Raw genomic sequence first — 13,922 nt, 5'->3', positions numbered from 1 at the left:
ATGTTAGATAGTAAGCATAGAAGAAAGCTTGTTTGTATGAATGGGAAGTGCTTTGAGTGCTCCAGTAGAGTAGAAAACCACTATATAAGAACCAATCCATTTATGAAAAATGTTTTCTTACTTAAGACTCCACCATGGTAAAAAAAAAACAAACAATGACAAACTCCCACTCACCTCTGAATCAAACCTGTGACACATGCACAGGCTTATTTTATTTGGTGTTTCAAAGTAAGAGTGGAGAAGAGCTTTGGGCTTAGGACTTATACCTACCCTAGCTTTAACAGTGTTTTGTGGGCCTACTTGATGTAACGTTTTATGTGGTGAATAATAAAGAACATCAGACTAAAGAAAGAAAATTGCTGATCCTATACAAATGTCAGCTTCATTTGTTTCTACTCCTCCATCCTCCTGCCTGTGACCCAGAAAGCAGTCTCAGTAAGCCAGTTCTTTCAGGACAGACCAGAGTTCCAGAGTTTTAATTGTCATATAGTATATAGTTAACTTACTTTGCAATATTTTCTTTCACTTGTCATTTACAAGTGCGTGTAGAACATTTCAAAGAATACAGTCCCTAAGAATATCACAGATAATGCTAAATTCACAGCTCACCAAACATGAACACTTAATGTTAAAAGTGCCGTCATCATCAGTGCTGATGGCCTGTCCTCCCTTAAATGGTGGAATTGGATTGGATCCATTTTTCCACAAAGCCAGCAAAGATACTGATGGTTATACAGTGGTCCCCACTTCAATTCAATTTTATTTACACAGCATCAAATCACAACATCAGTCGCCTCGAGGCGCTTTATATTGTAAGGTAGACCGTACAATAATACATACAGAGAAAACCCCACAATCATATGACCCCCTATGAGCAAGCACTCTGGCAACAGTGGGAAGGAAAAACTCCCTTTTAACAGGAAGAAACCTCCAGCAGAACCAGGCTCAGAGAGGGGCGGGGCCATCTGCAGCGACCGGTAACTTAGTCACAGTGATAGTGTGAACACACTTTTGTGCAAGAACTGAGAAATGGTCAAACTGTTAGAAAAAAAGAGAGATAGTTGGAAAAAGTCAAGATAACAGAAACGGAGGAAAGCAAGCCAGATGAGTGGAATGAGATTGGTGGTGAGATAGGACCGAGTTTGGAGTTACCTGTGGCTCCTAACACAGCACAGCTGGAGCAGAGAGAGATTTATGAGGCACCACTGAAAGGGAAGCGCTGTTGTTATTGCCTTACTTTCTCAAGCCCTACAGTGATTTCTTTCCTGTTCCATCTCACTCTCTCGTTCCCTTCTGCACTTTTAATTTGGATCATCCTAACAGGAGCATAAATCATGTGAGGTTGGTGTGAGAGAAAAGGTTGTTTCAGGGCTGCTGGTTGAGTGTTCAACAGCAACACAATGGCAGTGTCTTTGTTTAGAAGCAGCACACTGCCATTAGGATACTTTTATTGTTGTGATACTTTTTATTTTATTTAAGAAAATGCTACAGAAGGCTGGATTAGAAATTGGGAAGCATGTAGGGTTATTCTTTGCTTGATTTAGGAAAGTTTCAATAAATGTTTCTTATCAGATGATTGGATTTAAAGCTTCGTTAAGTGAGATATGGGAACATTTCATGCAGTGTATTTATCCTTTATTTAAATGTTTCCCAGTTCTCTGTAACTGTATTTTTTCATAGTTTTACTTGCCTCCTAAATCTATGGTGATTGATTTGAAAATCTGCAGCTCTTTTCAGGCTTTAGGGGCATGACTGTAATGATGACTGGTCTTATATCAGCAGAGACAGATGCATGCCAACCAAAAGCAAGTCTCAACAGTGTTAACAGTGTAATGTTACTTCAGCAAAGCAAACAGGAATCAGTCAGCTGAGGCTTCACCTTGAAACTTGATAAACTAGTGTTATAAAACAGAAGGAATTATAAATAACACCTCACTTCACCTAAAGGCCTGTCACCTTTTTCAGTCCAACAGAAACCTTTGTCACTGTTTGAGATAATATGACACTCAAAGCCCGGCTCTCACTCTATAGTCTTCATCCCTATTTTCTTCCTGTATGTAATGTCTAAAACAATTTATAAAGTAAAATTGATTTCATTTATTTATTGATTGATTTTTATCTCTGTGCCCCTCACATGTATATCCCCAATTTGCTGCTGCTCACTAAATTTACATGATGTCATGGTAAGGTTAGCAGAATTTATGAAGAGCAGTCTAGTGACACTGGTATACAAGTGGCTTGATTAACAGGAAGAGATGTTTTATTATATTTTAATGGGGCGATCGTGGCTCAAGAGTTGGGAGTTCGCCTTGTAATCGGAAGGTTGCTGGTTCGAGCCCCGGCTTGGACAGTCTCGGTCGTTGTGTCCTTGGGCAAGACACTTCACCTGTTGCCTACTGGTGGTGGTCAGAGGGCCCGGTGGCGCCAGTGTCCGGCAGCCTCCCCTCGCCTCTGTCAGTGCGCCCCAGGGTGGCTGTGGCTACAATGTAGCTGCCATCACCAGTGTGTGAATGGGTGGATGACTGGATGTGTAAAGCGCTTTGGGGTCCTCAGGGACTAGTAAAGCGTTATACAAATACAGGCCATTTACCATTTTAGACACATTGGAGTGTATAAAAAATATGGATGTAGTCAGTGGCATGTTGAGGAGCTAAGACTTATCATCCTGATGCTAACAAACCTGTATAACTAAGAAGTAAGCTAAGAAAGGAGTTAATAATGAAAACTGTTCCAAAAGGAAACAAGTACACAAACGTGGGCAGACCCAGCACACAGCTGCAGGCTACAGCTGCCTGTCAGCCACAGCAGGCACACTTCTAAGTTAAGACTGATTACAACCCAGAGTTGTCACTTACTATGCAGTTGCTATCCTCAAGCACGACCTCAACAAGTTTGAGGTCTTCCACTGTTTGCATCAGGTTATCAGAGTGTCCCTCCTCGACCATCTTACCAACAGCACAAAACGTAGTCAATGTCACCAGCAACCCTCGATGGAAGAGCTGATCCAGAAGAAACGACTGCAATCTGGTTTGGACACGTCTGTTGCATGAGCAACCATCGCCTCCGATATCGACTTCTGCTGCATCACCTCTCCGCCCGCTGAAGAATCAAGCATGACGCACCCAAGAAGACTTGGATCAAGCAAATTGATGACGATCTTAAAAAACGACATCTAACCCTGGAGCAAGCAAAGGTCAAGGCCAAAGATCGCAAGGCCGGGAAGTGGATCGCTGACCAAGATGGAAACCCTACGGCACCCACGGCAACGTATTCGCTTCGTTGACGACCTCCCCTGTCGACTGTCAGCTAGGAACAAACGAAGACAAGAAAAGATGTTGAAATGAAAGACTAAAGTGTTTTTTGTAGCATGCTATAAAATATTTTAACTCTACTATAAAGTCGAGCGTTTTAACGAAAACACAAATGTTCCAGAACCTGCAGTTCCTTAAGGTTAGAAAGGGAATCCCTATAGACTCCCTTTTAGATCCAACACAGGTTTTTGGAACATTTGGGTTTTCACTGCCACCTGACATCTACAATTATTAAATGCCACGGAAAGTAATGCAGGTCAAGTTAATGGTCAGCTTTTTAAAAAACCTATGAAATATGTTGGGGCCAAAAGAGTTAACAGAGTTTTTACTAAAAGGGATTATACGAGCTAGCAGCTGTTGCTGGTTTACTGCGAATTACGACCTGATGCTGGGCTGCTCAACATGTGTCTGGAAAAGGGTGCAAAGAAGAAGTCTTCTGCTACTGAGCCTGATTTATTGCTTGAAGAAGCCAATAAAAATGTTTCATAACATTCATGCATTTCTCCTGCAGCTAAGGGAGGGAAACAGGACGAAGGTAGTGGTTTCAACTCAAAATTCATTTGCTGAATAAAAATTGTACCTTCAGTTGGAAACTTGTTGACAGTATATATATTTTTATTTATTATACTTTTGACATTTTTCCAAATAATGACAAGAGTTACATGCAAAATTAACCACAAACCATTTATAAATCAGCGCTAAACCAATTAATTTACCCAGGGGGCCTGTCAATTCTTCTCAATATTAATTTGATCTCTTTATAAACTGCTACTGGTAAGAGTTGATATTACAATTATGGAAAATGTGAAATAGGTGTAGTACCAGCATTTTATCACTGTTTAATCAATATTTCTAAAACTGTTTTTGCAATATTTTAAAGATGTAGAACTGTTATACTAAGTGCTGTTGCTTTTTTACTTATCTGCAGTTTTTAAGTTCTTTTTTCTTTTTCACTGAGAGAAATCTGGTCTGTTTTGGGCTTGAACAAGCAGATTAAAGTCACGTTCATCTGAGGCGGAAATGCATGAGACAGTGGACATCGTCACTGACACAGAATCTGCACCTGGATTTGTTAAACTTCACCCCTGAGAATGCTTGTTCGCTTATAAAGGTAGCTCCAAAGAGAGCCAACATCTTCACATGTCTGCTCATATGTGGAAACTTCTCCCCTTTGAGAGACAAATAAAAATCCAACTGTAACATCGACTTAAAGTTCTGCTGGTACCTCTTTTGTATAAAGATGAGTAACCATGCTGCTCTGGTCCTTGACTAAGTAGGAAAACATGAAAACTGTCCTCTTTGTTTTTAAACTGAAGCTCCAGATTTCCCATAATGCCCACAGTCCATCTTGGTTTACCTGGAGAGGGGCGTTTTCAAATCCTTCATTTTTTTCAAGGCGTGTTAGAGCACCACCAAATACTCTTTGATAAACTCTAAATCAGTCAAAGGCTTATTGGTTTTTGTAATGTTGTGGGAAATCACAAAGTTGGTCTTGACTGCTCTGTCCCTGGATGTGTAAACTTTGTGAAAAAGCCCTTTTGCTAGTCTCAAGTCTATTCCTGCTCTGCATCAGTCGGGTTCTTGGATTCCTTCATGTGTTTCGTCTCATAATGGTGATAATCTTTGAATAATCCTTGAACACAGCGATCTGCTCTCCAAGCACACGGCTTTACCTCTCGCATAAATAAATAAAGTCCATGTCTTTTTAAAAATTCTACATACAGGGCAAACAAACTCACAATTTCTGTTGTCTTTTTATTTTAGGCTGGAATGATCCTTGATAATGGAGTTAAGACGACCCAGGCAGACAACAAGGACAAGAGACCCTTCCTGTCTCTGATAGGAGCCAGGTCAGACCCTGTAACAAACACCCTGCATGAGAAATCACATCCCACCCAGTGTGATTCAGTGTGATGAGTTTACTCTGTAATGATGACATTTCCTGTTAATGTTTTCGTGAGCACTGGGTGTGCTCTTTTTCATATTGTCAGTGCACAGGCCAATTAAATGGGCAGAAAAACTTTTTACTGGAGAAAGAAAGTGTAGATCTGTCAGTGCAATGAAGGTTTTTGTGTTATTAATCATTAATAAGATAAAGATGCTGTCAAGTAATAAAAGATACTAGTCGCACACATATGGCTATCTGGTAAAAATAAATAAATAAAATTAAAAATTATTAATTTACTCAAAGACTGGTTTGATCCCAGTCTGCTCCAGTCTGCATGCCAAATGCCTTGGGCAAGATACTAACCCCATGTTGCTCTCCGATGAATGCATGTGATTATTGGACAGGAAGCACTTAGAAAAAAGTGCTTGTGCAAATGGGTGAATGTACAAGTTGTGTAAAGTGCTTTGAGTGCTCAGATAGAAAAGCACTGTATAAGAACCAGTCCGTTTACTACTTACCATCCCGTTTGTTGAACTGCTCTTTTACTCTTGTGGATTAAAATTATGTGCCAAATGATAGTTTAAATTACCCAGCATTCTTGGAGTCCATAGGTGGGGTTCTCGAGGTTGCTCCACCTGGAGACTCATGTGGGATGACTCATCCATCACTGGGGGTGAGATCTGTCACATAGAGATCTTGGACAGTGCCTCTGGATTGGCAGACTGGGGTGGTTGTTTCCATGTTGAAGAAGTAGGACCGGAGAGTGTGCTCCAACTGTAAGATGATCACACTCCTCATCCTCCCCGGCAAAGTCTTCGCCAAGGTGCTAGAAATAAGACTCTTACCATTAGTCGAAGCTTGGATGCAGGAGGAACAATACACTTTTCATCCTGGTCATGAAACACTGGACCAGCTCTTTATCTTCTCAAGAATATTTGATGGTGGGTGGGAGTAGGCCTAACTGGTCTACATGTGATTTGTGGACTTGGATATTTGACCACATCCCTCTGGGTATTCTGTGTGAGGTGCTTTGGGAGTATGGGGCTGCTATGAGCGTTCAGTCCTTGAACAAGCACTGCGAGAGCTTGGTCCACATCGACGGCAATAAGGCTGACTAATTCCCAGTGGGTGTTGACCATGCCGGGACTGCCCTTTGTCAGCGATTCTGAGCATAATTTTTAGAATTTTTTCGATTCAGTGATGACAGAGGGTGTAGTCAAGTGGCAGAAGGCTTCCACTTTGGTGGTCTCAGACTGTTGTCTCAGCTTTTTGCAGATGATGTGGTTCTTCTGGTTTCACCAGGTGGAGGTCTCCTGCTCACATTAGAGTGGTTCGCATCTGAGTGTAAAGCAATGGTAATGAGAATTAACACTTCCAAGACTGAAGCCATGTTCCTTAGCCGGAAACGGCTGGAGCGCCCAGGTCAGGAACAAGTTGCTGCCCCAAGTGGAGGAGTTTAAGTGTCTCAGTGTCTTGTTCACAAGTGCGGAGACAGGGGAGCGGACGGACGGATTGTTGCTGCAACTGCAGTGATGCGGGCGCTGCACTGGTCTGTCATGGTGAAGAGAGAGCTGAGTATTTAAACGAAGCTCTCGATTTACCAGATCGATGTCCCTACCCTCACCTATGGTCACGAGCTACTCCTCCACATAGATGCATCTTGGGCGCCTCCTGAGTTCGGTCTTCTGGGCATGTCCCACCAGGAGGAGGCCCCAGGGCAGACGCAGGACACGTTGGAGAAACTGTATTTCTCAACTGGCCTGGGAATACCTCAGTGTTCCCCCAGATAAGATGTTGGAGGTGGCTAGGGAGAGGGACGTCTGGGCTTCAATGCTGTGGCTGCTGCCCAAGCAACCTGGCCCCAGATAAGCAAAAGAAAATGGATGGATGGATGAATGACCATTTAAAAAGCTACAACATTACAGTTTATATAAATTGCTCCTTTGCAGCCTTGAAAAATATTGTTAAATATTAGCACTGTATGTCCTTCTGTTGTTTAGGTATGGCCCCCATCAGGATTCTGACCCGTTCAAACCTAGAGTCCCAGCTCTCATCCATCACTTCACTGCCTATAAGAACCAGTACCATGGAGCTTGGCTGAGAGGAGGGGATGTGTGGTTAGATGACTGCCAGTGAGTGATACACACACTGAGTGATTTTACTTGTTTATTTTACTTGTCACCCAAGTAAAATAAACAAGTGAATAAGTAAAGTTGATCAACTTCTAGTGCAAGTGAATGTCACTGAAAGTGATGCATGTCGAACAAAGCAAGTGTTTTTTCTGCACGTTCATTCCCATCTAACAATAACTTGCTATCTGCTTTAGTCTCTTAGTGTGTGTGTGTGTGTGTGTGTGTGTGTGTGTGTGTGTGTGTGTGTGTGTGTGTGTGTGTGTGTGTGTGTGTGTGTGTGTGTGTGTGTGTGTGTATCCATGGGAACATCACATTGTTCCTGTGTTTCTGTGCTTCTAATGATAATATTCCTTTTTTCGGTAGATTTGCTGATAATGGCATTGGCCTCACTTTAGCAAGGTAAGACTCCCCCTTTATTAAATCATGTTAGAAATAAAAGGGCTGTTGTATGCGTTTATTGTTCTCCTGCTCACTTTCTCTCTCTCTCTCTGCCTAATTGGAAAATGCCTTATATGGAGTCTCCTCAGGATCCTGTTAGAAAAGGCGTGCTCTGATGCAGAGTGAGAAGTAGCTTAGGAGTGTGATGGCAAGAATTGACAAAACGTTTTCTCCTGACAGGAGACATTATCAATACTAACCTAATACCTAAATTTGCAAATACCTAAGGCTCAGCCTTCTATCCATACTAAATCAGTGTTTGTGCCCCCCCCCCCACACACACACACACACAGACACAAAGGACAAAAACTTTTTTTTTGAGCATGCAATTTATTGAAAACAACTTAAGATGTGAAAACCACCACCTTAGTACCATTCACAGAGATTTGGGGAATGGTTGCAATCACAGCATTGTATGATGGTGAAAGATGTGTCGTTAGGCCCCCTCCTCAGACTTTTCACATAAATTGACCATTGACCAAGCCTGCAGTCAGCTGAAAGTGAAGAAGCGACTCGGCTGAGTGATGAAACGTTTCTCCCACTGAAAACACTACGTCCAGATGAACAGAATCAGCTTTTTAGGGAGACTTAAATATAACCTAAAAAGAAACTCCATGTTTAATACAGAAACATTTTGATGCACATGCTGTTTTTTTGCAAATTTGCACTATTATATTTATTTTCGTTTTTCCTGCAGTGTTTAAAAATTGGTGTATTTCAAAAATAAAACTATGAAGACACTCAAAATAAATTTCCTGTGGTAGGAAACTATTTTGTGCAACTTTTTTGTATTTACAGTTTTGAGGGATAAACCTCTTAAATTTCTCTAACTAGAAATATATGTTAAAAAAAACAAAAATGATTTTAAATTTTGTTATAGTTTATTGCACTTTTTTGCAATTTATGTAATTGCTATGCACTTAATGCAGACATATTATTAAAATCTGGGCTATAACAGTTGTATTGATGGCAACTTGAAATGCTCCCAAAAATGGCACTACAGCATGTAAAAATATAATATAAGCTCTGGTGGACTTGGTAGGTCTTAAAGGGTTAATGGATACCAGAATTTCCTGTTGTTATATAACTCACAGCTGTGGTGAGAAGTTTACATGCACGCATCATGGGCATGAATGTCAGGGTAATTTTAGGCTTTTAATTATGTCTCTGAACTTTTCTATTTCAAGGGTGTAGCATACATTAATGACTTAAAAACAACACCAAGAATTGGGTGCATAAGTTTGAATTGAATTTTGATGTTCCCAAATCCACACAGTCGTGTGTGGATTTGGGAACTAACAAGTCGTGCTGAAGTTCTACAATGTCTTTTAAGTTTACAAGGCTTATTAACTCCTGGTTAGTGAATATGATTGACAACAGCTGGTAGTTTCTCTTCCCAGGACAATAGGAAAGTCTAAGAGCTCAACAGAAGTTTGATTGAAAAGTTCTCTTGGAGCCATTTCTAAGCAACTGCAGATTCTGAGATCATCAGTTCAAATAACTGCACACGAGTACAGTTGTGTCAATGTGTCAAAACTTTGCCTGGCTCTGTAAGAAGACCCAAACTGTCACCCAGAGACGAGAGGAAATCGGTTTGGATGTTCAGGAACAACCCAGGAACCAAAAGGGCTCAAGCTCGCAATGAGCTGGAAACTGCAGGAACACTATCGTCACTGTCTACAGTGAAGCACGTTTACATTGCCATGGACTGAGAGGGTGCTGACCAAGAGAGATGCTTCTGCTCCAAATTCAGCATTTTTAAGCTCAACAGGAAAGTGATTTTAAATATACATCAAAACTGGTTTTGGAGTGGATAAAGCAGGCTAACATTAAGGCCTTCCCAAATCCCCAACATCAGCCATGTTGGAAATTTGTGGACTATACTTAGAATCCAGCTCTATGATCATTCAACCCTTGAAAAGGAACAATTCAAACCAGAAATCCTAAAATGACCCTGACATGAGTGTATGTAAACTTCTGACCACAACTACAGGCAGATGTTAGATAGGCAGGTGCCCTTGAGAGACGCTGCTTGCAAATGATTTCTTCTGTTTCTGGTGAACATATTGCTACATGTTACCTTGGTTGCCGGTTAGCTTGTATATAGCAGCTAAGCTAAAATGTTTGGAAAAGCACACACTGTTACATTTTAATTTGTTATAAATAACAACTATTCTTTTTATCTTTTGTGAACCAACTCATATATTCTTACTGTGCTGCACAAGGATTGCTTAATAACCGATGCATAAACTCTGCAATTATAATAGCAGAGTGTAACCAAGATGTTAGTGTGTAGCTTCTGACACGCATTTAAATCACAGTGATGTGCTTTTCCATTGTTTTTTAGCTTTGGCATGTTGTATTGTATATTTTCAGGGCCTTGGATGTTTAAGCTTTACATAATCAACAACAGAAAACAGATTTTAACTACATGACTTTACTCACAATGTCTGTGTGCAGTGGAGGCACATTTCCAGAAGATGACGGCTCTCATCAGCAGGTGAAGAATTCACTTTTTGTGGGTGAAAGTGACAATCGTGGTATGCCTTTCCCAGACAAGAGGATTTGGGGCCCTGGGGGTCCTGACCTTACTGACAGGACCCTGCCACGTGGCATGTAAGTGGTGATTACAGCTAATTTTATTTTTGTTTTTAAGCTCACAAACTCTCTTCTCAATAGTGGTGTTTCAGAAGTTTTATTTTTAGTTTTTTTTACTCTTAGCAACTGATAAAAAAAACCTCTGTTTGAAAAGCAAAATGTACATTTAATAATTGCTTTAAAAACACAGATATTGTGGTTTTTTATGTTTACACTGTCACTATATCGTGGTAAGGTTGATTTACTTCACTATGCTTATAATATTCTGTTCACATCAGTTTTATTTATTACAAGGTCACAACTGTATTTTTTACAATGTTTTTCAAATTGTATTATGACACCATTTATGAAGCACTTGGTGACAGTGGGGAGGAAGAACTCCCTTTTAACAAGAAGAGAGTACAGAAGCAGGTCCAGGCAGCCTTCTGCTATGACTGGGCGGAGGGGAAGGGAAAAGACGAGACAAAAGAAGGAGTAAAGACAAATGAGGAAAAACACAAACTATGGGAGAGAGAAAACTTGAGTCTGTCGGTCTTCTGAACCCAAAAGGAGCTATTTCCTCGTGAGCAAGTCCTGATAGCCTCCCGTGTTTACTTTGAGGACTTCAGCCTTCACCCACAGAGCATAATGCTGTATTAAAATCATACTAACATATGAGGTCTTCAAGATGGAACCGTGTCATTTAAGACTTTATTTCTGAAAAGTATTTTAATTCCATGTTTCTATTTAACAGGGAACCAATCACAAGAAACTAATGTGGGAGAAAGTGGTCTCTCTTTGTAATTCTAGTCAGTACCATTGCAGCAGCATTTGAATGCTTTCCAGGTAGCTTTTAACTGCATGATAATTATAGGGATCATAAAAATTTGCAGTAGTCCAGACTCAAAGTAACAAATGCATGGACTAGTTTTTCTGCGTCAGTAATGACTCTGGAACTACTCGGTTCATAAGAACCTGTTTTGCAAAAACAAAGTATGTGTGGCCATTGCAGTTAACACCTTATTTGACTGCACTTTTTTAGTCTGTGTCAAATAACAGTTTGATCGAGGCTGGCATGTGTGAGAGCCAGATTTGTATGCTCAGAAATCAGTCCCGTGCTCTGGCCACCTGGGCAGTGTACAAAAAGAACGTCTCACCAGTGGTATTATTAGAGATCCCTTTATTGGAAAAATGAATATAATTGAAACCACTTCTGCCTTAATCTGCAGTTCAGACTAACATTCTCTGACACTATTGCGCTCTCATGTTCTGCATTGCTGACCACTTCTTGAGAGCTGCTGTAAAGAAAAGCTTTTTAGTGACACCCACAGCGGGGAGTCATTTGTGGACATTTTTTTTCATCAAAATGTGTACTTGATGCATCCTTTTTAAATGCAATTTAATAACAGAACGTCCTCAAAAAATCTACACAACAAGAATTAGTATAACAAAAGAGTACGTTCTGATTAAAGTTCTCCCACAGAGCCAGTTAATAACATGTTTCACCAAAGACTTGCTGACATGCTGGTTACTCTTTATTTTTGTGTAGTACTTTCTCTTGTAGTTAGCTAACACACAACATCTTTGATGATGTTGACTACATGTGTCATACAGCCATGCATTTTGCTGCACATGAAAATAAAACTTGCCTTTATAGCTCCTTGAAGGCTTGTCTCAAAGAAACACATTGTGCTGTAGTTGCGCGTCTCTTTTCAGTTCAGTGACTTTCTGAAGCTTCTGTTCCCGTGTATGTAGAGCCAAACATCAATGACGACGTTTGTGCATCTGTGTTTGAGCAGTGATTTTCCAATCCGAGGCATGCAGATCTACGATGGGCCGATCAATGTACAGAACTGTACATTTAGGAAATACACGGCACTAAACGGAAGGCACACCAGCGCCTTTGGCTTCAGGCTCAACAACTCGTGGCAGAGCTGCCCCAACAATAATGTCACCAACATCACCTTTGACCATGTACCTGTGAGTCCACTTCTGTGTGAAATACACAAAACCAGAGACACTGGTTTAACACGTTTTTACAAACTTGAATCTTTGCTTCATTTGGAAGAAAAACCGACAACTGTAGCTTTACACAAAAGCATTTTAAAATACTCTTGTTATTTGAAAACTGTATTCCAGTTCCATTGTCCTGTATGTTCCACTTTTGTAGATTATCAGATCGACTGAATAATTCTGGATATTTCTCAGCTAAATGTCAAATATATTCAAATATAGAGCCATGTTTTAAATGTTGAAAATAAAGAAACACTGAACACATTTGGAATATTGAATGTGAATGATGCGTAGCACCACAGAAAGCCACAGTAAATGGCTCTAGACTAATGCATCCCTCTCTTATAGATTACATCTCGGGTATTTTTTGGGGAGCCGGGTCCCTGGTTCAGTAAAATGCAGATGGACGGGGACAAGACGACCATCTTCCATGATATTGATGGATCGGTCAGTGAGTATCCCGGAGCTTTCCTGGTTAAAGAAGACAACTGGCTGCTTCGTCACCCTGACTGCATTGATGTGCCTGACTGGAAGGGTGCTATCTGCAGTGGGCACTATGCACAGGTGGGTCAGCAGGTGTCACACCCGATTCCTCATTCATTCATCTTCATATATCAGTCTTCACAAACACAAATGTCATTTCTGCTTGATTGTGTGCATTTTCATTTATATCAGCCCGTGAAACTTGTTTGTTGGGGTATCTGAAAACTCTTGAAAAAAAAGAGTCAGAAGGGATAAGAATAAAGTGCTGTTTCAAGTCCTTCTTAACACCAGTTATTTTCTGATGTTCTGAATATGTTTTGGGAAATGTCTGCTTCTTTGTGCAATAAAGCCAACAAATACACAATGGATTTTGCATTCCCTCACAATGAGCCTCGATCACAAACAGTCTTTGTGTGCAAAGCTGTATTTGTTTATACTCCACAACACAAATAGTCAGGTGTTGACTTCTCATAATTATAATCAATTATAATTAAATGCTAGCTGAAAAAGAGTGAAGGGCATAAGTTGACCTCACTTGTCATTCAGCCTCCTCAGCGATTCCATCACCTCCCGCTTTGTATGCACAGGCAGAACATCTGGGATCCTGGAGCATGTTGGAGGCCAAAAGGTGTTCCAAACAGGGCCCACTAGCATGCATATACTTCCTGGTTCACACCAATGCCCCAAATGTAAAGGAGTTCAATAACCTTCTGGCTAGAAAAAGGACAGTCCAATGTAAAATGTTTTCTTTAGCCTAGGTGGGAGGTCATGTTAGGCAGGCCACCTAGGTTAAAGGAAACATAGTACTTAAACTGACAAACCTCCCAAACTGCACATGGGTTGGACATAACGCCAGCAACCTCATTGTGTAAAAAAAGAAGCCAAGCCACAGAAAGCTTTACCCTTACATTAAACTGGGCCCAGAAGGGAATGTACACCAGCCACCAGCCCGGACCAACGAGGAGCAGGAGCTTCGACAGCTGGACAGTTGACTGGTGGCAGTCAAACCCAGTGGGACACAAAATCACAAGGACAGACCTTCTTACACTAAAATGCACCATGACCACACTCTAGCACCTT

At 40.8% G+C, this 13,922-nt stretch overlaps 1 protein-coding gene across 4 annotated transcripts in view; it reads left to right on the top strand.

Moving 5' to 3' along the window:
* cemip (cell migration inducing hyaluronidase 1) overlaps positions 1-13,922 on the top strand; it is a 160,937-nt gene that overhangs the window by 129,498 nt on the left and 17,517 nt on the right. For all 4 annotated transcript variants that reach the window (XM_085409269.1, XM_085409278.1, XM_085409285.1 and 1 more), the window contains 6 exons: positions 5,076-5,161; positions 7,200-7,331; positions 7,695-7,730; positions 10,230-10,385; positions 12,146-12,326; positions 12,708-12,923. In XM_085409269.1, coding sequence (XP_085265395.1) covers positions 5,076-5,161; positions 7,200-7,331; positions 7,695-7,730; positions 10,230-10,385; positions 12,146-12,326; positions 12,708-12,923 — 807 coding nt within the window. The remainder of the gene's footprint in view (positions 1-5,075; positions 5,162-7,199; positions 7,332-7,694; positions 7,731-10,229; positions 10,386-12,145; positions 12,327-12,707; positions 12,924-13,922) is intronic.

This window comes from Rhamphochromis longiceps, linkage group LG1, assembly GCF_057381845.1.
Source record: "Rhamphochromis longiceps isolate RC_006_pf linkage group LG1, R_longiceps_female_GT1.1, whole genome shotgun sequence".
In the NCBI taxonomy this organism is placed as follows: domain Eukaryota; kingdom Metazoa; phylum Chordata; class Actinopteri; order Cichliformes; family Cichlidae; genus Rhamphochromis; species Rhamphochromis longiceps.
The sequence above is the reverse complement of the archived record's forward strand: the minus strand, read 5'-3'. Positions and strand labels throughout refer to the sequence as shown.